The sequence below is a fragment of the Macrotis lagotis genome, chromosome 5 (assembly GCF_037893015.1).
Source record: "Macrotis lagotis isolate mMagLag1 chromosome 5, bilby.v1.9.chrom.fasta, whole genome shotgun sequence".
NCBI classification, from domain to species: Eukaryota; Metazoa; Chordata; class Mammalia; order Peramelemorphia; family Peramelidae; genus Macrotis; species Macrotis lagotis.
Window position 1 is genome coordinate 162,808,740 of NC_133662.1, and position 25,094 is coordinate 162,833,833.

The 25,094-nt window shown below is 35.8% G+C and overlaps 1 protein-coding gene across 5 annotated transcripts in view; it reads left to right on the plus strand.

The window, feature by feature from the left end:
* The window catches only part of SASH1 (SAM and SH3 domain containing 1), a 471,174-nt gene that overhangs the window by 431,671 nt on the left and 14,409 nt on the right, over positions 1-25,094 (plus strand). For all 5 annotated transcript variants that reach the window (XM_074187791.1, XM_074187790.1, XM_074187792.1 and 2 more), the window contains 7 exons: positions 1,481-1,555; positions 4,344-4,487; positions 9,321-9,456; positions 11,466-11,635; positions 12,595-12,804; positions 14,810-14,960; positions 24,210-24,323. In XM_074187791.1, coding sequence (XP_074043892.1) covers positions 1,481-1,555; positions 4,344-4,487; positions 9,321-9,456; positions 11,466-11,635; positions 12,595-12,804; positions 14,810-14,960; positions 24,210-24,323 — 1,000 coding nt within the window. The remainder of the gene's footprint in view (positions 1-1,480; positions 1,556-4,343; positions 4,488-9,320; positions 9,457-11,465; positions 11,636-12,594; positions 12,805-14,809; positions 14,961-24,209; positions 24,324-25,094) is intronic.

Consider the following 25,094-nt stretch of genomic DNA (forward strand, 5'->3'; position numbering starts at 1 on the left):
CTGACTAAAGATGCCTAAACTTATTTATCCAATTTAGGTTATTTTCACTGTTGAATAAAGATAGACCTCCTTTTCACTTTTTGCCAGAGGTGTGATAATGTTCTCATCATAATTAACCTGAAGGCTTCAGACCCTCAAAAAAAATTAATGCTTAATTCAATAAATTTTAAAATTCCATAATTTTAATTTACTTCATATGAGACATATTGGTAAGAATCTTTATGTATTTCTGCAAACTTTTTTTCCCTTCTGAATGCTATCATTGCCATATGCTCTGAAAAAGTATTGAGTACATATCTGTGGTTGTATTTTTTTGACTTTTAAACCACTACTCATTTTGCCCACACTCAAGAATATTGTATTCTTTCCATTTTCCTGAACAGTTAGGTGTCTTTTCTTAGAAAAAGAGGATGTAATACAAAACAAGTTTAGGAAATGTAGAATCACTTCTCTGTAACCAATTTCACTGAAGACATTCCCCAAGAGGCAGTTCAAAAGTTTCCTCTTCTGCTCAATTTGAAGAGCTATAAGAGATGTTGGACAAGATGATCTCACAAATCTCTTCCAGCTCCAAAGTTCTGTGGTTTTGATCCTGTGCTTTAAAGATAAAAGTGTTTTATAATTAACCTTAAAGGGACTTGTCCATAATAATGATTTTCATAAAAATCTTTTTTTTTAATTTTTTCATCTAGAAAGATATGACTTTCATTTATTGATAGGTTGTTTCAACTTATTTGCTTTGAGGAGAGAAATAATGTTATAACTAATTAAATTATAGCTATTTCCTTATGACCTGGCAATTTAGTTCACCTCTCTGGTCCTTAGTATTTTCATCTGTAAACCAAAAGGAGTTGGACTATGATTCCATGATCTTCATATTTTTAGGGCTTTTGACTGGGATATGCAAGTAATGATCCTGTTATTGGACCATTGTAAATATCACCTACTTTTTCTTCTTTTTAGGTGTCAATGTCTCTTAAAAGATAAAAATAGTAAATTGAGGAAGACTAGAGTTTTTGGTCTCTTAAAATAAGTTTACAGTTTTCCCTAATGCCCCTGCCAAAGTTTCTGGATACTACTGTAAATATTCATAAATTTTCCATTACTGCATTTGGCCAATCTGAGGGGGTAGTTCAGGATTGAATGTTGAAATTTGGTTGCCCAGGGACTGGAATTCTTACTACTTGGAATCAATGGAGATTTTCCTCCATTCAGATGATGTTAGCATATTAAAGAGATACTGAACTTAAGAAGCTCTGGAGCTGGGCAAGGTTCAGTGTCCTGTGAGAAGGGCAAGATGAACTAGATTTCTTCACCACATGAATCATGAGGTTTCTCATCATTCCTCATTCCAGCTACCATCCCGTAAAGCCATTTGTGATTCAGTGGTGTTCTGCAATTGGGAAATGTATTTACTGTGGGGTTTGTTCTGCCTTCTTGTCTATGTTTAACCTATACCCCTACCTTGTCCTTTCTACAGAGGACCTGCAGTTTTGGAGGATTTGACTTGACAAATCGATCTCTACACATTGGGAATAATAATTCTGACCCGATGGTGAGTGCAAGACAGGGGGAAAACAAATGATTTGGTTTCAAGTGATGTAGCTGCAAAGAAAGTTTCAGATTTAAAGTCTCTTAAGAATTTATACTGGTTTTTTTTTCCCTTTGCAGGGAATCTAAATCTTCTTTTGAAAGAGAGCTCTATATCAGCCATCTTAATGGCTTCCCACCGTACCATAGAAAACGAATAATGATCCTCTATGGCCTCTGTCCATCTTTCCTTTCTATCAGCTTAGTGGACAAAAGATATTTGATGTCTTTATTGCCACATTCTTTTATTGGTGATGTTGTTTTTATTATTGAAGTTAGAAGTACTAGAAATATTATGCTTCTTTAGATTTAGCCATTTATATATCCACAAAATTATTCATGACCAGTTTGAAGAGCCTGAAACATATATGTATGAGAAAATAGCAAACGTTATATTATAGGGAGGAAAATAATTACCTAGGTAAGTAGAGCAAGAACAGTAGCCACCCTAGAGCAGTAGAAGCCCAACTTCATTTGAAATGCTCAGTTTCTGGCAGAAAGACCTTTCTTGTTGTCTCTGCCCCAATTCATTTTGAGTGTTCCCCAAGGCAGTGAAGCCACTTTATTTGATTCTGCCTCTAGCCTTGTAGTTAAAAAATCCTAGGACCAGCTCTGTTATAAGACAAAAACATGTAACTAACAAGAGCTGATGACTTCAGGTCATCATTGCATAATAGGTCCTAAAATGGACCCAAACCAAACTAGATTTTCTAAGGCATTATAGGCTACACAGAGACATCCCAGACAACTTGGGTCTGTTGACATTATCTTGGAACACAGGGGGAAAATCAAGTTATAGGACTAGGGCATTGAAATGTTCTCCCTGAATTCTATTTTCTTTCAGTTCTTAATAAAAGTCATTTTATAGGTTTTTTGATATTATTCCTAAGAATTTTGATATGAAAATACTTTCTACTTATTTTTGAAATTAATTTTTAAAAAATTAATGAGTGTTTCCCCCCCACCTACATTCATCCTCTCATTAATCAAAAAAGAAGAAAAACATATACAGAGTCAATATAATGTCACTTTCTACTTACATGAATCATCTAACCTGTTCAAAACTTTTTCAGTTTTTTTAGGAAACAAATTATTATATTTGAGGAAGGAGAGAGAGGATATATCCTCTTTATTTCATATTTGTAGTACTGATTCATATATTATGGTTTGAGAGCTAGTGTCAATATAACCTAGAGTCAAAAGAAAAATTTGAGAGTTGATCAGTCAGAAATATGGTAATATGGAATCAGTCTGGTGTTAATTTTGGGATAAATTTATTAGTGTCACTTTTTAAAACATTCTTAATTCTCTCCTTGTTAACTACTGCTTTGATGTTACCATTATACCCCTACCTATCAAGAGTATCAGGGGTGGCTAGGTGGCTCAGTGGATAAAGCACCGGCCCTGGAGTCAAGAGTACCTGGGTTCAAATCCGGTCTCAGACACTTAATCATTACCTAGCTGTGTGGCCTTGGACAAGCCACTTAACCCCATTTGCCTTACAAAAACCTTAAAAAAAAAATAGTATCACAAAACAGTAGCACAATTTAAAAAATTTTTACATGCCTAATAATCATAAATAAACACAAAGATTTTCAATATAAAAAGAACAACCAGAAAAAAGGATTAGATAGATATGAAACTGTAACACTGAGCTGCCTACCCCACCACCAAAAAAATTTAGAACTTGTGAAGCTGAAAATAATCTTAAAGATGATTTCTTCTAGACCTTTCATGCTTTAGATGAGGTCCAGACATTGTAAATGGGTTACTCAAGTCATAATTAAATCCCAGAGTCAAGATTCAAATCTAGATCCTGAGTCCAAATCTGATATTCTTCTCCTTTACTTTAATTGTCTTCTACTGAAATGTAAACCTCTCTACTTGGAAAGTGACAGAAGAAAAAAGATAAGATAAAGCATTTATTTTGTGCTTACTAAATATATCAGGAATTATGCTTAGAAAGCAAAATAGTTCTTCCCCTCTTGGAGTTTACCTTCTAATGTGGGAAGATAAGACATGAAGAATTACTGGAATAAAGGAAAAGAGATAGCAGTATCTTAGTTTAGAAAAAGGTAGCAAGTCAAAAGTAAAGGACAAAATCCCAACTTTGAGAGACCAAGATCTTGAAACTCAGGGATGAGGGAGATGAGCATAATGGCTAAAATTCTAGTAACATGATTTAGAAATAGTGACCCAGAAATAAGAATTTGTCCAGGGCTACTCTGAAGCAAAAAGTTACCTTTTTTGATTAAAAGATTATCCTGAATATATTTCACTAACAGTTAAAAAAAAGAGGGGGGACATTATTAAGATGAAGATAATAGCAATAAAAATAGTAAATTTTCTTGTACAGTTGTTTCAGTTCACCATTTTCTTCTGTAGCTCAATTTTATAGATGAGTAAACTGAGGCAGACAGGGTTAAGTGATTTGCCGGAATCACGTAGCCAATAAATTCCTGAGTCCAGATTTGAACTCAGGAAGATGATCCCAGAATCTGGTACTATCCACTGAGCCAACTAGATGCTCTAAAAATATACATTAAGCATACACACACACACACACACACACACACACACACACACACACACAGGAAAAGTGCCTACTTTGTGCTAAGTTCTTTACAAATATTATTTGAACATCACAACAGTGAACAGGATACTCCAATATTACTCTAATAGACCAGTCACAGGGAACCAGTGTGTTTCTCTTTTAAGTTTAAGAGATTAATTTTATTTCTAATACTTTACAGGGTAAAGATGGAGATTTTGTGTATAAAGAAGTAATCAAGTCACCTACTGCCTCCCGCATCTCTCTTGGAAAAAAGGTGAAATCAGTGAAAGAGACAATGAGGAAAAGAATGTCTAAGAAGTACAGCAGTTCTGTTTCTGAGCAGGTATGTCCCTGAGAAGCAGACGAGCATCCATGTTAACAGGAAAAAACTATAGAATTTTCAATGCATGGTCTTTTTTTTTTGTAGAACAGAGCTTTATGTTCTCCTCAGAACTAAGCAGTACCTTCCATTCTTCAGAAAGTCAGACTTGACTTTCCATAATGCCTCTCTGTGCCAAGTAAATATCTGGTATTGAATAGAGGTCCAAATGTGGGGAAAAAATACTAAATCTAGGAGAGACAGAAGGACTGGTTTCAAATCCCTTATCAACTGTTCTCTATTTGCTTTATTGTTTGGAAAATGAAGGAATTTCATTAGAGGTCCTCTGATATTCCCATTTTTTTCTAGATCTAAGATTCTAAGGAGCTAACAATATAGAATCTTGGAAAGACAGAGGTTTTTTTGGTGTTTTTGTATTACAGTCATGTAGAATGAATTCAGAAATACACATTAAGATCAAGGACCAAACCTTACTAAGACTTAAATAGTAATTATGTTTTCACAAGTTAATCTAACATATAAACCATTAAGGTAACATAGAATTGATTTTCTTTTGGTTCTCTTATGATTCCATGCCTTAGGAGCTTGACCAGTTTTAAGTCCTAATTGAAATGGGAGAGAGATTAATGACTTAGATAAATAAATGCTTTCTTAGATCTGGACTTTGAGATAATTCTAACCATTTTTTTCCCCCAAGAAGGCCATTTTTTGTAATCTTCATTCATTTCTGTTTCTTGGGTTGTCAGACTAGCTTACACATTGTATATATGTGGACACTCACTTTTAAAATTAATCATTTTTTCCACTTGAAATATGTAAGAAATCACTCAGAAACTGCCAAATAAAACAGCTGGAAAAACAACCATTTTTGGTCTGATAGATATCGCCCTCTTGTGGATTATTAAGAAAAAAGATAACCTGTAAATAAATTAGATTTCTGTAATCAGCATGAACCTGGTTGAGTGAGCCTGGTTCAGTGGAAACTCAGTAAATATATATTAAGTGCTTACTACATGCCGGGCACTGGCCTTGAAATAGAAGGAAAGACAAAAGTTCCTGCTCTAGGGAAAGACATAGCCTACAGGGGAACCTGTTACATGCAAACAACTATATAAACAAATTATCTGTAGAAAAAAATTTTGGGGGAAAATCAATACAGGCAAAACACTAGACTAAAGGGGAATTTAACGAAAGACTTCTGTAGAAGTTGGAATCTTAGTTGGTATTGAAGAAAGTCAGGGAAGCTAAGGCAGAAATTAAGAGGCAGAATATTTTAAGGATGGCAACCAGTGAAAATGCTTAAGAGAGTAAATTGATTGTCTTATTGTAGGAAAAGCAAGGAGACTTCTGTCACTAAACATTAAAGTAGTCAAAGATGGGAAGGTGTAAAGTGAAGACTGTAAAGTAAAGGGTAACAGATTATATAGAAGTTATGATATTCAATCTTCAAGGTAATGGGGAACCACTATAGATTATGGGGGGATGGGAGGAGACATGGTCAGATTTGTGCATTAGGAAGACCACTGGTAGATGAACAAAGGATAGACAAAAATAGGGAGAGACTTGTGGAGATCAACCAGCAAGATAATCCAATGGTCCTTATGTGAAATCATGAGAACCTGTGCCAGGGTGGTGACGTGTCAAAGGAAAGAAAAATACGAGAGAGATTTTATGAAGAAGGAATTTGGTTTGAATCCTGGCTCTCCCAATTACTGTGTGATGATGACCAAATCACTTAATCACACTAAGCCTCAATTTCCTTAGCAGTATGAGGGAGTTTGACCTCAGAGAGGTCCCTTCTACCTCTAAATCTATGTTCCTATGATGCTATGCCTATAGCATATTGCAATTCCAACATAACCTCAGGAACATTATTTAGCATTAGTGTAGGATAACCTTAGGCTAAATTTGTTCTTCCAGTCTGTGATCTTCACTCTTCACCAATTGAGGAAGGAGATCTTTTTGTTTGTCTTGAGTCTATTGTGTTCATTTACTTGGCTTTATGGGTTTGAGGTCTGAGAGCTATTCTCTTTCCTTCTGTCTTACTATGGAGCATTTACCATGTTTTCCTTTTAGACAATCCGCTGTTATGTCAATGAAAATTAGTCTTCAATTTGAAATCACTTCATTAATGAGACATGTTTCTCAAAAAGTTGTTTCAGCCCAAGATATCTTGTAAATAATGTTCTGAGTTTATGAACATTAAATAGGAATATATATAAAATAATAACATTAAATATATTAAAAACAAATATATTAAAATACGATTATATAAAATAAGTATAAATTAAAGTTCTCTTTGATATCTGGACATTAAATTATTGTAAGTTACCTTATTTAGTAAGCAGTTAGTTGTGCTAATCCTTGTTCATTCTATTGTTTTAAAATTTGTGATAATTTTCTCTCCTATCACTTGTGAGAGATAGAGTTTGTATTTTGGATTGGTTGGGGTAGAGTTGTATTGTTTGATTACTTGATGGAAAATACTAAAGAGCACTTTACAATATTATATTATGAATTTTCAGTTTGATTTTCTTTAATTTTGATACATTTCAAATCTTTATTAAGTCTAAACTATTTAACCTATGATTAACATCTTCCAAAATTTGTCTCCATTGCTCTCTGTTGTCTTATTTCATACTATTCTCACACTCTAGTTGAACTGAATTGCCCCCTGGTTCCATGAATAGAAATTGAGCTTTTCCATCTTCCTATCTTTTCTTGCTCTGTAATCTATTCTTTGAATGCTCTGCAAACCATCTCCTGAAGTCTTTCCCTGAGTCTCCTGAATTAAAAATAATCTTGCTTCCAGTCATCCCTCAGAAAAAATCCTGTTATAGCACTTGGTGCCGCTTAAAAATTAATCATATTTTCTTATCTTCCCTACTTAGTTCTTGAGAGCAAGGGCCCTATATTTCTTTTTTTTTTAATGAGGTAGTGGAGTTAAGTGACTTGCCCAAGATCACACAGCTAGGTAATTATTAAGCATCTGAGACTGGATTTGAACTTAGACCCTCTTGACTCCAGGGCTGGTGCTCAATCCACTGAGCCACCTTGCTGCCCCAGGGACCCCATATTTCAATTAGCATACTACATATTCTTTGTATTCCAATATTCCTAAAATATTGTAATATTGGAGTATCCTGTTCACTGTTGTGATGTTCAAATAAAATAATATTTGTAAAGATGTTTGTTATATGCATACTATATAGGAAATTTAGTATAGGGATCATTTTCTCCCCATGTCTTAGGAAGAATGTCTTTTCAGGTTTCAAAATTTGGAATTTCAGGGACCTTCTCATACTGCATTTGTTGTATTAATACTTGCCTCTTTTTGTTCTCTAGAAATAAAGTATGAATTTCTATTAAATCAAAAGGTCCTCTTACTATTGACCTTAGATGTTAGCATGGCCTGTAGACTCCCATACTTAAAAAAAAATTTTTTTTGATGAATCTGCACCATGTAAATAATAGGTTTCAATTCTAATGGTTTCACGTTCACATGCCCACAGACAGATTGTGCCAAATTTTTTTGTCATTTCTATATTAAAAAGAAGTTATGCAACTTATTTAAAGTCTTATATTGATAATATTTACAGATTATTTTTCAAAATAAGTTGCTGGACAATGTACAGCAGCAAATGACTGTGGATGGAATGGATTGCATCTTTTCTCAAAGGACAAAATTGACGATCTATATTTTAATAAGGACAAGATTTTATAAGCTGACTATAAAGTTGGAAGGAATGAAAATAAGGGGAAAAAAATCAAACCATGCTGCTGTGTGTGGAAAAAAGTATTATTGAATCAACTGAAAAATAAACTTTGCTGTCTAAATGAATTTTTAGCTAACTTAGACATATCTGCCTAAGTGAAAACACAAGAATCCTGTGTTAGGTTTTTTCCCCCACCTGGTATGACATCTTGTTTCAGTTAAAATATTATCCTTCTTGTTAAGGAAACATGGATATTCTATGATGATAGCTCCAGATCTGTATTCATATTCTGTGAGCTCTATTTGGACCACTTTTGAAATTTACACCTTTTACTGAGACTATTTAAAGTGTTAGCGACCTGGTTAGGCTTTAAGCTAAGCATCTTGAGAAAATATTCACAAATCTTACTTGGAATTCTTAAGGGAAATCTAAAGTTGTCCATGGAATACTATGTGAAAAATAGCTGGGTGGACTACACCTTAATAAAGAAGATGTACAGTCATTTCACAAATATTTTTATTTATTAATCCCTTACTATTGTCCCTTAGTAATATATTCTGTGCATAGGCCTAGAGATACAAAGAAAGGCAAAAAACAGCCCTCTTCTCAGGAAGAGGGAAGGGAGAGAGAATTTAGAACTAAAAATTTAAAAATTTAATGTTAAAAATTTTTACATGTAATGGGGAAAATGAAATATTTAATTTTTTTGAAATAACAGTCTGCCTCATGGGTTCACATTCCAATGGAAACAGTAGTAATTATGACTTGTGCATGCACATGCGTGCGTGTCTGTGTGTGTGTATACACATATAAAATGCATATTATATACCAAGTGATATACAAATATCATCTCATTTGGTTCTTACTACAGTCCTGTGGGATGGGTACTATTTTACCTCCATTCTATAGTTGAGGAAACAAACCTGCAAACTAAGTATATAGAAGATATACTAAGTAGGTATAAGACAAATCTCAGAAAGTACCTAGGATTTGATACATGTCATAGAATTTGATATGGGGCATTAAGGAAATTTTGAACTTAGTTGTGGACCAGAGAATTAAGGAAGGACATCTTTTTGCTAACACAGTGAAATTTTTATTTGTTGTAATCTCTTTTCAGGACTCCAGCCCTGATGGAATACCAGGGTCTCCTCAATCACCTCAGCCTGATAAAGAGTCTCTGGATAAGCCTAAACTGAAAGCTGGTGGATCTGTGGAGAGTCTGAGAAGTTCTCTCAGTGGTCAGAGCTCGATGAGTAAGTTGAATAGCTATATCTCATGTTTATCTTTGTGTGTGATGAGAAGTTAAGTGCCTCAAGACAAAGTTCTGGTAGAAGTGTCTTCAAGAATACATGCAGGTATTACTTAGCTGTGTGACATTGGGCAAGCCATTTAACCCCATTGCCTTGCAAAAAACAAAAAAAAAAATATAAACAGCTACAATAGACAATGATTCCATAAAAATCAGTAGATTTTATGTAAACTTTATAATAACAGAAAGCTTGGTAGTTCTGTTTCTGGGTTTGCATTGAAAGTCCAAAATCCCATACAGAAGTTTTCATACCACTTGTGGGAAAAACCATTTTATTTCATTTGGAAAAAATGTTCTCAACCATCAGTGAAATTATGAAAGAGACTGAGTTGGTCATCAGTTTTCTTTACTTCTTCAGGCATTCTCCTTGGGGCTTACATAGGAAGCAACGTAGAATAGTGGAAAGTGAGTAGGATTTGCAATCAAATTCAGCCTTTGCCCCTCACTGCTTATGTGATGTGGGGCAAGAGGCTTTCATTGTACCTGAGTTAACTTCTTTATTGATAAATTAAAGCATGTGGGCTTAATGACCTCTCAGTTTCTTTTCAGTTCTAATTAGTGGTCCTGTGATCCTAAGATGCCTCTTAGTCTAGTGACCCACAGTGTTCCCTAGAACCACTGGGAATTTTTCTCTGCCATGTTCCTTTTGTCCTACTAGGATAATAATTGAACTGAACACTGGAGAATTAGGAGACTTGAGTTTGACTTCTTCCTTAGAAGTTGTGTGACCTTGGGGCAGCCACTTAACCTCTGTCAGCCTCAATTTCTTCATTTGTAAAATGAAGGTAATAGCACTTGCCTCTTAGATAGGAAGATCGAGTTACATTATGTATAAAATGCTTTTGCAAAAAAAACCCTAAAGTAAATGCTATTTAGTTTCAGTTTTGTTAGAAGTAAAGCTTACCTGTCTTATATCTCATTCCTAAATCTTTCCTGGATAATAATTAAATAATCTAATACAGTGATCTAATGTGCTAATGAGAGAGTAGAGGAAATAGTTGGCATCCTGCTATGGAAGTCAGTTTCCTCCTTTTCACCCCCAGAATAATCAGAAGGGGGAAACAGATTGTGTAGGTAAAAAAAGAGAGATGTGTTTCCATAGCCAGTGCCTCAGTGCTTCTTTCTTTCTTATTTTTTTAAGGATTTTGCAAGGCAAATGGGGTTTAAAGTGGCTTGCCCAAGGCCACACAGCTAGGTAATTATCAAGTGTCTGGGGCTGGATCTGAACTCAAGTACTCCTGACTCCAGGGCCGGTGCTCTATCCACTACACCACCTAGCCGCCCCATCAGCATACCACAATGATGGCCAAGTCCTGGGTGAAGCAAATGCTATTCAGGCTTCATTTTTTTCTAGTTTTTATAAATGAAAGATTTCTAGTGACTAAGTCAGCCAGTGTTAATTTAAATACTCACTCTTCCTATCCATGATAGAGAACCAAATGTTCCTAGCATGTTATTCTATTAATTTATTTAATTTTTTTACTGTCTTAAAATGAGGGGAACACAGGGAGGAGGGCAGTGATAATTACAAGGTTTTTAGCACTCTGGGGTTTAATAGATATGCTTATAGAGCATTTGATGACATTTTAAAAAAACTCTTTGTCAGAGTAATAAAGTAATTAGGGCTTGATATTTTCAGTACTATGAAGTCTTGTATTTGCACATTGGAAAACTGTCTAAGATTATACTATTTCCTTTTTCATAATTTCTTTCCCCTGATGGTAAGCAAAGAAGTTTCTTTAAAAAAAAATAAAAAGCAGTATATGTAGACACTATGGTACAAGGAAACTGCCTTTGGAGTTAAAGGACCAGAGTTTAAATCCACCCTCTGGTGTTCACTATGACCTGGATCCCCAAAGGATCTATGAACTTTTTCTAGATAAGAAATAGGACCTTTCCAGGTATAAAGCTGTAATGCTACTCAAACTTACTTTTGTTGTCTTCTCTACCAAGGTGGTCAGACGGTGAGTACAACGGATTCCTCAACCAGTAACAGGGAAAGTGTGAAATCTGAAGATGGTGATGATGAAGAGCCTCCCTATAGAGGGCCTTTCTGTGGACGAGCAAGAGTTCACACTGACTTCACACCTAGTCCTTATGATACAGACTCCCTCAAGCTGAAGGTAGATTCTGCTATTTTTGTTTGTATAACATGTATTTTATTGACTTGCTGTTTTTGGCAAATGTTTTAAAGGTTTTTTTCCCCCTTCCTTGCTTTTTGCTTGCCTTTTTGCATATTGAGCTGGTCTCCTACAGCAAGAAATGAGACAAGAGTCTAACTTGACTTAAGAGGCTGGGAATTATATTCATTCTATTCTTACCATCTGCTTGCTAATTTGAGTTTCTCCCTAGAATAGAATTTCTTAACCATAAGTCTATAAACTAGCCTGATAGATTATTATTTCAGCATAATTCATTTCCTTTGTAAGTCATCATATTTTTATGCATTTAAAAGGGGTATGCTTTACTAGACTTCAAAAAGAGTACGTGATATAAGAAAGGTTAAGAATCCCTGTTTTAGAATTTTCATTTTCCATCTTGAGTCTCTATTAAATATATAGATATACATACAAACTTTAGTGGCAAATTTAGTATTTCTAGCAACAATTTAACTGAATTGTGTGGTCAAGGGGGTGGAAAAGAAATATTTTCTTCAAAATGAGTTTTTATGAACTTTTTACATTGAGGAAGATAATTGGGAAACTTTGAGGTATCAAGGTTACTCTCCTCTAAGCATGAATTGTACTTTCTGTGCTGGGATATGTGACCTGATATTGAATGGGGGGAACATAGCAAAGTCCTAGAAGTCACTCCTAAGGTTCCATTAAAAGCACTGAAGGATTCAAATTAGTGAACAGGTGCAGGACTAGAGCCATGTATATGTGTATATATATATATATATATATATATATATATATATATGTCTAGGTCTATCCCATAAGTTAGGTTGAAAAAGTGTAACCTGTCAAGCCATGGTTATGACAGTCATAGCTTTTCAAGCCTATTTTTTGATATCCGAATAAATTCTGGAAAGAAATGCACTTAATGGAAAGATCCTAATGGAAAAATCTCTGCTCTACAGAAAGGTGATATTATTGATATAATCAGCAAGCCTCCAATGGGTACATGGATGGGATTGTTGAACAACAAAGTTGGTACTTTCAAATTTATCTATGTGGATGTGTTGAATGAAGAGGAAGAGAAACCCAAGCGCCCCACTAGGAGGAGGAGAAAAGGAAGACCACCACAACCCAAATCTGTAGAGGATCTCCTCGATAGGATCAACCTAAAAGTCAGTTACTTCTCTTTTTTTTCCAGTTACTTCTTTTATCTGACATTACTTAGTTTTAGGTAAATAAGGAAAGGAGGAACAGTTTCACAGAAGGGTTTTAACTGATTTGGTTTAAACACCTTTATAAGAAATCAATTAGATGTAGCTAATATTGCAGTGCTGCTCATTATTACTTAAATAATACAAGACATAACAAGGCAGAGTGGATAGAGAACTTGACAATCTGATTCAAGTCCTGACTTGTATGAATGAGCATAAGTAAGTTATTGAATTTCTCAGTACAAGACCCTAAGCCAGAGTTGTCAAACATGTCAAAAATGTGGCCCATAACACTCCCCAGTAGGTTCAAATCAGACTTAAAATGTATTTGGGAAATATTAACAAAGTAATTAAAATACATTAAAATGTAGAACATTATTTTCAAATTAATTCTTCATGTGGCTCTGAGGGATCCTGACGTATGGATTAGTGGACCCCGTATCTATTTGACACCTCTGTTCTAATCAGCTCTCTAAGATTTGAAGCCACACACACACATATAAAACTGCTAATCTTTAATTGAGTAGGAGAAATTTCTTCATGGGCAACTTTCTACACTGATGGAACCACCAAACCATTTATAGCTAGATCCTGATTTGTGAGAATAATGAACAGTGTGAAATGATTACATGTATTTGAATTCAAACTATTAAAAGTTATAATTCTATAAAGTATAGTAATTAGTTCTTGCTCAATGGAAATATGTGATGAAAATTCACAGGGATTCCTTATTTTCAGTGATTAGTGGAACCCAGACATACTTAAATTTTCTAATACCCACTGACTGTGGGTGATCACATGTGAATGGGCAACCAGTGCTGCATCAAAATGTGATAACACAATCTAGGAGACTTCTTTGAGATGCCACTGGGGTAGGGAAAGCTATTATGGCACCAAATTAGTCTTTTCCTACTACTGAAAAGTCACATCTTGAGACAAATCAATACTGAGCTAAAAGGTTGAGGATTTCTATCTGGTATAAAAACTATGTCTCAGTTTTCTGGTACAAAGTTTCCAGTTATCAATTCCTACAAAAGAAAAAGTTCCCATTTTCCCCAGGGCACTAATGACTGTTACATAATATGTCAAGGCAACAACTTACCTACAAGATCATGTTTATAGATCCATTAAGGTAAACCAATCATTACATAGAATATAACTATCCTATTGTTTTTTTTTTTTTGTTTTTGTTTTTTTAGGTTTTTGCAAGGCAAATGGGGTTAAGTGGCTTGCCCAAGGCCACACAGCTAGGTAATTATTAAGTGTCTGAGACCGGATTTGAACCCAGGTACTCCTGACTCCAAGGCCGGTGCTTTATCTACTACGCCACCTAGCCGCCCCACTATGCCACCTAGCTGCCCCCACTACACCACCTAGCCTCCCCAATCCTATTGTTAAATGGAATTATCACATGCAAAAAAGCAGCACATCTTACAAATTCACTATTTTTAAAAATATTCTTTTTTTAAGATTTTTCAAGGCAATGGGGTTAAGTGGCTTGCCCAAGGCCACACAGCTAGGTAATTATTAAGTGTCCGAGGTCGGATTTGAACCCAGGTACTCCTGACTCCAAGGCCGGTGCTCTATCCATTGTGCCACCTAGCCACCCCTTTAAAATATTCTTAAGATTTGTCTCTAGGGGCGACTAGGAGGCACACCAGATAGGATAGAGATAGAGCACTAGGATAGAGTGCACCAGCCCTGGAGTCAGGAGTACCTGAGTTCAAATCCGGCCTCGGACACTTAATAAATACCTAGCTGTGTGACCTTGGGCAAGCCACTTAACCCCATTGCCTTGCAAAAAAAAAACCCTAAAAAAAAAGAGTTGTCTCTAAATGACAAATTGAGTTGAGGAACTCAGGCTAGTTTTTAGTTTCTAGATCTTATGTGACCTGGTGAACCATAATAGATATAGTAAGCCCTTATTAGTGATTCAACTAAATAAATTTTTTCCTTTCCATGGTAGGAGCACATGCCCACCTTTCTGTTTAATGGGTATGAAGACCTGGACACCTTCAAACTTCTAGAAGAAGAAGACTTGGATGAACTAAATATCAGGGACCCAGAGCACAGAGCTGTGCTCTTGACAGCAGTGGAATTGTTACAGGAATATGACAGTAAGTGTGTGTGTGTGTGTGTGTGTGTGTGTGTGTGTGTGAGAGAGAGAGAGAGAGAGAGAGAGAGAGAGAGTGTGCATGCATGCATGAATGGATGCTTGCATATGTGTATTAGTGCTGATTATTTCTGGAGGCCTTCAAGTTGAAGGCAAATAAATCAATGGAAATAACTTAAATTTTCACCCAATGTTTTTTTCCCTTAAGTTGATATTAAAATAAGCCATTTGAGGAATGCCTGGGATAATTCATTTTACCCCTTAGAATAACTACAAAATAGAAAAGTTGGACTAGGTCTTCCATAAGAGTCCTTCTATAAGAGTCCTTCTTTGGCTCTTTGAGCCCCTGAAGTCATATATTTTATCTTATTGTTTTCATAGTCAGGATATCTATTAATAAATGGAGAAAGACTGTATAAGCTCTGCAATCAACATTCATTAAACCCTTGCTGTCCAGGTCACTGTCCTAGGAACTAGGGCTACAAACAATTCAATGTTCCTCAACTTCCTCTTCCATTAGGAGATTACAACACATACCTAGATAAAGAAATACAAAGGTCTTTGCAAAATTGATTTTAGGAGGAATAGAATACAAATTGATAAGGCAACTGGTAATACAGTACTGCTGGACTTGGGAGACAGAAAATTCTGAATTCAAGTCCAGCCTCAGGAATTTACTAGCTCTGTTTTCAGGACAAGTCTCTTGACCTCTATTTGTCTAAGATTTCTCATCTGTAAAATGAGAAAAATAATAGTGCTTCCTTTGTAAACCTTAAAAGTGATATAGATGAGCCAGTTGTTTTGTTATATCAGGAAAGATCTTGTACTTAGAAGGAAACTAAGTATTTAAAAGGGAAGAGGTGAGAAGGAAAAGTATAGTGGCAGATAAGGGAAGAGTTAGTAACCCATTTTCACAGAAAGAGTGGAGATGAGAGGAGAGAAACTTTGAGTTAACCACCATAATATTTTGTATACACGAGAAAGGGTAATGCTCTCTAGAGAAATAATAAAGTTTTGGGAAGAATGACTTCTACTTTAGACAGGCTGAATTTGCAGCATTCTTGAGCCATCTAAGTAATGTAGGACTGGCAGTCAAGAGAGAGAGTTAAGAGATTTGGGAGTCAGATGAATTGATGCTCAACTTCGAGGAAGATAAGACAATTTATGCATCGGGTTACTGAGCAGTGTCACTGACAAAAATAGTGATGCCAGAGAGTAGGTTGAATATGAAATTTAGTTTTGAATATGCTGAGCTTGAAGTTCCAGTGGAACATCCAGGTTGAGATGTTTAGTAGGCCAGAAAACATCTGGGTCTGATGCTTGGAAGAGAGGCCAGACTGGAGATATAGATTTAGTAGCCATCTATGCAAAACCACTGGAATAAGGGAGTCACATGGCCAAATCTACTTTTTCTAAACTTGCTTTGGCACTAGCATGGCACTCTAGGTCATCCTAGAGTGAGAGAGACTGAAGGCAAGGAGATAAGTCAGGAGTCTAGGTGAAAGGTTGTAAGGTTCTAAACTAAGCAGGTGGCTTTGTGAATAGAGAAAAAAGATATCAGTTGCAAAAGATGTTTGGTGGCAAGATTGTATATATGGAATGGGGAGGAAGAGGGGAAGGGGAGAGAGGAGTCCAGAAAAATTCTGAGATTATGAACCTAAGTCATTAAAAAGAGAGTGGTGCTTTTGATAGAAATAGGAAAGTTTGGAGGGAAAGGTAGTTTGTATAGAAAGAGAATGAGTTTAGATATGTTGAGTTTTAAATGTTCCTAAGCCATGTAATTTAAAATGTTCAATTAATATTGCAGGAATGGAGTTTGGGGAGAGAATGGGGTTGTATGCTAAATAAAGAAGACTGGTAAGGAAGTAGAGGCATCAGATTTAGATAAAATTTCAAGTAGTAGCAGTGAAAGAGGAAGAGAGAGACATGGAATAGAAGGGTCTAAGGAATATTGTTTTTAACATTGTGAAGAGCCTAGCATGTTTTTGGGCAGATGGAAAGGAAGCAGTGAAAAAAGAGAGATTAGACATGATGGAAATAAAAAGATGGTATAAAAATACAGATAGCAATGGAATTCTTTACAAAGGATTAACACGGAGACTCAACCTTTATTTTATTTTTCATGAACCTATGAGATTGGTATACTTGGTCCTCTGATAAATAAGAGGAGAACGACAGACTATGATAATGTCAATAATTTTTGAGGAGGAGAGCTGAAGTTCAAAGTCATCTGCTGCAAGTGTTTAGGATTAGAGATGTAGTTGTGAACTTGCAGAGAAAGGGAGTAATTATCAACAGAAGAGAAGCACCCAAACACTATCAATATATGGTAGATAAAATCATCAGCTTGTTCTGGCATGTTAGTACAAGTTTCAGGACACTCTTTCTGAAGTTTTGTTCACTTGTGTCCAGCTCTCTATGACCCCACTTGGGGTGTTCTTTTTCTTTTTTCTTTCCTTTTGTCTTTTTGGGGGGGTGTTGGATAATGGAGTTAAATAACTTGCCCAAGGTCACAAACCTAGTATCAAGTGGCTCAAGATGGATTTGACCTCAGGTCCTCCTGTCTCAAGACCAGTGAGTGCTCTATCCCCTGTGCCAAGTTTTTCTTGGCAAAAGATACCAGAATAGTTAGCCATTTTTTTTCTCATTTTAGAGATGAGGAAACTAAGGCAAACAAGGTAAAGTGACTTGTCTAGAGTCACACAGCCTGTAAGTGTCTAAGGCCAGATTTGAACTCAGGAAGAGGAGCCTTTCTGATTCAAGATTCAATACTTCTTCAATTCAATACATCTTACTGACCCAACATCACTCTACCCACCCCCCACCCCCACCAAATTAGCTTTTTACAATGCTTTAAGATTTGAAAAGCACATCACAAATATCTCAGTTTGTTTCCACAGTAACCCTGGGAAGGAGATGCTATTATTATGTCTGTTTCACAAATGAAGAAATTGAGGTAGGCAGAGATTAAATGACTTACCCAGGTCCTTACAGCTACTAAAGGTATCAAGTTAGATTTTTAAACTTGGATCTTCCAGACTCCAGGTTCAGTGGTACTCTACCACTTATATAAACATTGTAAGAAAAGTGAGTTGTCACTTTTATGGTCATTTAAGAGGTTGAAAGTGGGGAGACTTGCAGTTGAGTCCAAGAATCACCAAATGGTAAAATTCTCTAGTTACTGTCTATAAAATCATCTGAGACTCAGCTTTCAGCACATACTCACTAGCACAATACCAGTCCTCTCTGTGGAAAAGGCACCATCCATCATCTTTTCTACACCATTCTGTTCCCTATACCCAAGATACTTCTCCCACATTACCCATCACTTCTCTACCACTTGTCTTACAAAAATTCATCTAAAGCTTACAGGGCACCTAAGACTTTCTTAATGCTATAAAACTAGATGAATAGTTATCTCCATATGATCTCTTCCTTTCTCTTAATCACTGTAGCCTCCTTCATACCTGTCTTTGACTTATTTTGTAGTTATTTGTATATGTTTTCAGCGCTCTCTCTCATTGTATCTTTAGACTCTTACAGGTAAGGATTACATCTTTTTATCTTTGTATTGCTCATAGGAGTGGGGTTATGGAATACTACTCCAATTTACCCTATCACTTATCTATCCTTTGCTTATCAAAATTTCCTCCATCACTCACCTTTCAGACTTTAGAACATTACACATAGTGAGCTATGTGCATATATTTTTTGCTGAATTGAAGGAAAAGTTAAATCCAATAAATAAATAAGGAATTCTATATAGATTTATAACCAAGAAATGAATTCATTCAACTAATATGTGTGTACATGTATGCAAGTATTCACATTTACACACACATACATATTGTTTAGTAAGCTCACTTATTCCTTCTCCATTTTCCCAGGCTTAAGTCATCTTATGTTAGGCCTTATTCTATAAGACATCATCTAAAATATTCCCCAAATTGCTCAATTGCTAAAATGGGATCCCTTTTGTTATTGAATTTAGATGCTTTTTCCTTCAATCCTTCTGCTCCAGTGGGATGAGATTTTCCCGGCAGCATGTTCACTGCCAACAACAGACATGCCAAAAAACAGAGTTAGGCTAATGGTCAAAGGATTATTATATATTGCTGCAGCATTTTTGGCTCAAGGGAGCAGCAATCAAATTATTCATGACAATAAAATTCAATTCTGTGTAATCAGGCATTTCCTCTAAAAGACCTAACAATATTGAAACTTAGAAAATTTCAAGATTTCTGAAAGCTAAAAAAAAAAGACACCTTAATGGTTTATGGCTTGCAGAAGAAACCACCTTAAAACAGCATGTTTCAGAAACTAAATTCATAAGAAAAGCAATGAGGTCTGAGACCCATAAGTTTCATTCATTCCGGAATGAATAGTAATAATAGTTTATTTTTAGCCTTGCCATGATCACATCTCCTCTGTGGTATCTCAGCAACTCATATGTTCATGAAAATGGGAGTCTAGATATTTATTTCCGACTGCCCTTGATGAGATTGTACTAATTCTCCATCTTGAATATCTTAGCCATCAAATGGCCTTTGACATTCAAAAAATTTCTTCTTATATCAGCTCTCCATGACTCTATCACTAAGGCTATTATCTCTACTGATACATATATAGAAGTTAATGATGATGAGATCAGATAAGCCAAGTGGAAAGGGACCTTGGATATCATGTAGTTCAATATCTTTCTTCTAGAAATGAGGAAATTGAAGATCAGAGGAATTAAAGTGGAAAACAGATCCAGGATTTGAATCCCTGTCCTTAAGTACAGCTCTAGTACCTTTCTTTTCCACTATACCATACTGCTTTACTTAATGTCTTAGCCATCCCAGGTCCTCCAATGGTAGACACAAATTGCAGTCTAAATCCTCACATATCATGATGAAGAATCAGAGTAGGAACTCAATTGAAAGTAAAAGCTAAATAATGAGTATATGATCTGCTGTCCATGCCAAGGACTTGAGAAATGTGATAACAGACCAGATCCCTTATTGTTCCAATTAGTAGTCTGCTTATGACAGTGGTTTCAAAGGACATTTTATGGGACTGTATATCTTCCATAATACCAACTTCAAAAGATTAGAATGAACCCCAAACACCTCTAGTTTATATTAAAAAATAATCTAATTTCCATTGATAGCTTTTGTTCTATTTCCAAATCTGTATTCCCCCATACAAATACCCAGAGAGCTATCTCTTAAAACAAACCAAAAAATTCAGTTCAGCAAAATTAGTCATGTCTGACAGCACAAACAATAATATTCCACATCTTTGATCCCCTACTTTGGCAATGAAAAGAAATAAGCACATAGTTTTTTTTCCCCAATTTTTCTCCAGAACTGAACTTCACCCCCAGCTTCATAATATATCCTGTTATGGAGTTATCATCCATGACTTTTTTCCACACTCCTTTAGCCTCTGATAATGTTTTCAAGCTGTGCTCCCAGTTTAACATTCCACATCTGTGAAAAATAGAAGTGCCTTTTCTTTTCTTATTGGTCCACAAAATCCATCTTCCACAGGTTAAGGGATTCCCTAGTTTGGCATCCAAATTGTGTCTGAAATATATATATATATGTAAGTCATATATAGAGATATACCCTCTCATCTCTTCCTTCAACATTTCTCTTTTCTTGAGATGAGGAGAACAGAACAAGAGTACACATAATGATTATATTTGAAAACATAGTCTAGGGGCAGCTAGGTGGTGCAGTGGATAGAGCACCGGCCCTGGAGTCAGGAGTACCTGGGTTCAAATCCGGTCTCAGACACTTAATGATTACCTAGCTATGTGGCCTTGGGCAAGCCACTTAATCCCATTTGCCTTGCAAAAACCTAAAAACAAAAAACAAAATAAGAAATAAAAAAAAATAGAAAGTGTAGTCTACTGTTTTGTTTCCAGGGCTCAGCACTTTGTAAACTGTTTTGGCTATGGGAGCAATAGGGTTTCTATCCTCAGGGGCAAGTTACAACTCCAAAAACCCTTTTCTAGGTCTGGACTGATAGCTTAGAGCCCATCATTTTGCAACTATAGTTTGGATTATTTTCCCAAATAATAGCCTAGGCTGAAATAGAAGCCACAGAGAATCATGGGTTCTCACATACAGTAAAGCCATCATTTAGAATTTCTCTTTTTTCAGCAGTCATAGGCATTTTCTTGGGTGAATGGAGTATACTTTCTGGCATGCAATTATTTAATTCTGCATCAATCATTTAAAAATGACACTTTTAATATTAATTTAAATTTAAGGTCTTTTTTTTGGCCTTGATTTATTTTTTACAAAATGTATTCCATGTGTGAAGGCAAACAGGAACTGGTGGTTGAACAGTAGGAATAGCTGGAGCAGATGTGGTATTCCTCTTAAAGTCAATATTTTTTTTAAAGACCTGAAAATTGGCACCATATTGATGGTTTCTTGATTTCTTACTTTTAGGGTATTTTTTGTTTTTTGTTTTTTTTGCAAAGCAAATGGGGTTAAGTGGCTTGCCTAAGGCCACACAGCTAGGTAATCATTAAGTGTCTGAAGTCAGATTTGAACTCAGGTACTCCTGACTCCAGGGCCGGTGCTCTATCCATTGCACCACCTAGCCGCCCCTGTTTCTTGATTTCTAAAGAAAAAAAAATAAAAAGAATATGAATTAAAGTCATTCATCCTACAAGTGATTATTTTGTATAAGGAAAAGGAATTGTTGGTTTCTGGTTTATTTGACCAAATATTTACTCTATATAACAACAGTTTTTTTGTATTTAACTCAGTTGCCTATGTAGGACTTCATTTGCTTTAGACAATCAAATTGTGTAACAACTTGTAACCCAAGGAACTTGTCTCTAAATGGAGGTAATAATAGCTCCTAACACCTACTATTGAGAATCAAATAAGATAATATATATATAAATATTAGAGGCTCTTATTATTTACATGTAATTTAACTATTGTTATTGCAACATTTGAACAGAAATTACATTTTTCTTCTTTTCTTTTCAATTTAAGATCAATAGATGTCAATAGGACTTCCCATATTCTAGTGGGGGAGGGGGGAGAGGTAGGGAGGGTAGAAGAGCTCTTATCTGAACTATTTGAAATATGCTTTGTAAAATTTTTTTTTAGATGAATCCATTCATCATTGTTTTATCTGAAGGTGGATTATCAGCTACACAATTAATCCCAGGTTAACCTCTCCCAGCTATTTGACATACTTGGGTCCTGTCTCACTTATTTGTTGGTATATACATTCAAAGTACACACACCAATCTACCAATTTATGTTGGCTCCAGTCTAAGTGAACTTTGAAGATGAAGTCAATTATTCAATCAACAAGTATTTTTAAGTATTTTCTATGTGCTAAAGCCTTGAGATTTAAAAACTAAAAGCATCTGTCCCTGCCCGCTAATAGTTTATATTCATCAGAGCATACTCGTCATGATATTACCCTGTTACACTTTCTAAACACTGAAGCTATAAAGAAAAACCAAAGAAGTCTTTGCCCTTGGGTAGCATCCTGAAGAATATGGAGGCAGAGGGGAGATGGGAGAGCATCACTGACATGGGGGACCATCAGGACAAAGGTACAGAGGGGGTAGATTGGAGTGTCATGGATAAGAAATAAGAGGTAGGTCAATATGGCTGGATCATAGAGAATGGGAAGGGGAGGCCCCTAACAGCTGGGGATATCCCCCCATATTATAGGAGGCCCAGGCAAAAAAACAGAAGACAGACTAATTATATAAAATACATGCCAAAATCCAGTGGAGATGAAATTTTATCACTCATTTTTTTTTGCCACTTTTTGTCAACCTAATTTCCAGTAGTTTGATTCTAAATGTATCTGAAAAAGTACATAAAATCCCCCAGTGATAATATTCAATGTGTGGAACTGCTGTGCTGGGCCTGGAGTCAAGAAGACCCTTCTTTCTGAATTTAAATCTGGCTTCTGTCACTGACTAGTTTTGTGACCTTGGACAAGCCACTTAACTCCATTTGCCTCAGATTCCTAATCTGTAAAATGAGCTGGAGGAGGAAATGGCAAACCACTATGGTATCTTTGCCAAGAAAATCCCAAATGGGATTATAAAGTCAGACAAGATAGTGAAAATGACTAAAGAACAACAAAAATGTTCCTTTAGCTCTAGTAAAAATTGATTTTTTACATGAACATCTCCTCGTGCTTCCTCTTTATACTTAAAAAAGTAAGCTTTGAAATTTGACTCTTTCTGGAGCCTTTGGAAAAACCTGTGGTTTTGTGGATAAAAGCAAGACTTCCAAGAAAATGAGTGATGGCCCTGCCTTTGATTAGCCATGTGAGTCTGCTGAGTCTGTTTCTTCCTCTGTAAAGCCAGGACAATAGTAGAGTCTTAATGGAGTCTCAGTCAGAAGAATCAGATGAGATGATGGCCCCATAAACTGCAAAGTTCTAGATCAGTGTGAACAATTATTATTATAGGTCTCCCAGATTTTGGAACTTTGCAATGGCTTAATTTTGTTAAGGAATATCCTTGATGATATAAACAGATGTGGAGGGGGGACACTACACAAACTGGCATCAATGAGTTAAGTCTCCAGGTAGAAAAGAGAAGAATAATTTGCTTCCTGGTAATTCTATGCTATAAATTTCCTTCCTTCACTCAATGAATTGTAATTTTAGAGCTAGAAGACAATTTGGAAGTTATCTAGTTTAAAGCCTTCATTTTATAAAAGGGGAAACTGAGTGCTATAGAGAGACCACACAGAAGTGAGTGATCAAATTAGGATTTCAAGCCCCATCCTCAAATGCCAAATCCGGTGATCCTTCCATTTTCACATTTTCAACAATTAGTTAAAATGCACTTACTAAGCACCTATTGTATACCAGGGACTTCTAAACACTGGGGATAAAAATACAAAAGTGAAGCAGCCACTTGCCTGCAAAAAGACCTTACTTATACTTAAATAAGGAGTTTATATCCAAATTTTTAAGAATTTTTTTGTCACTATTCCATACATTATTCATAGACAGAGTCTAAACCTGAGGCCTTCAGAATGTGAATGTACTTTAATCTCTCTATTGAGTATAATATTTTTAAAAAGGGGCAGCCTCTCACCTTGAGATGAGTACATCTCATTTTTTTCTGAAGGATAATTATTAACCCTTCCCCAAAAGCTCTAATCCTATAGGGATTATAGCACAAAATAAAAAAGGAAGGATTTAGGGGTTTGCTTCAGTTTTCTCTAATTTTTCTACATATTTGTTCACTTTTTTCTAGGTAATAGTGATCAGTCAGGATCTCAGGAGAAACTTCTAATTGACAGCCAAGGTCTGAGTGGATGCTCCCCAAGAGACTCAGGCTGCTATGAAGGCAATGAAAACCTGGAAAATGGTAATAACAAAGAGAATCACCAGTGCTTAATTCTATGTAAACAACCACACATCTTTTCTTCTCCCCCCATGAAGTCAGTTTTCATCCCCACTCCCTATTCCTGGCTTGTTATTGATTTCAAGCTTGCTCCCTTATACAATTAAAAGGAATACTTATCTGGTAGAATCTGGTGAAATATTTGTTATGAACAAGAAGTAAGTGGTGAATGAGTGAAGCATACATTAGTCATTCAAAGGAGTTGCAATTTAATTGCTGTGATTGGTACCTCCACTGGCATCATAGATCTTTCTGTGTCCAGATCAGCTAGCTACCACCCTTTAGAACCATATTTGGAACTATCATAATTTTTGAGGACCTGTCAGAATTTGGACTCTTACAGGATATTTGGATAGATCTATGGAAAAAATAGTAAGCACTTCTTATTTCCTAGGAACAGTGCTAAGCTCTGGCAACGCAAATATAAAAACAAACTACCCTCAAGGAGCTTAATGGGGGAGGAGAAACAATACAGCTAGGAAACTGTTGGTCAAGGGGGTTCATTTTTCCCTTAAAAGGTATAGGGATGGTGTGGTAAGTCATAGAGAGATAGATGAATACATACCTTCTCTTTCCAGTGGAAATGGCAGTATGTTTTTGACTATGATTTTACAGTTGGAATAAAGGGTGGGGAGTAGTAAGAACATGAACTTTGCAAGGTGGCTATTGAGAACAAGATGACTGAGGAGTCAAAAATAGACTGAAGTTGACCAAAAGGTCAATTTATATTTCATA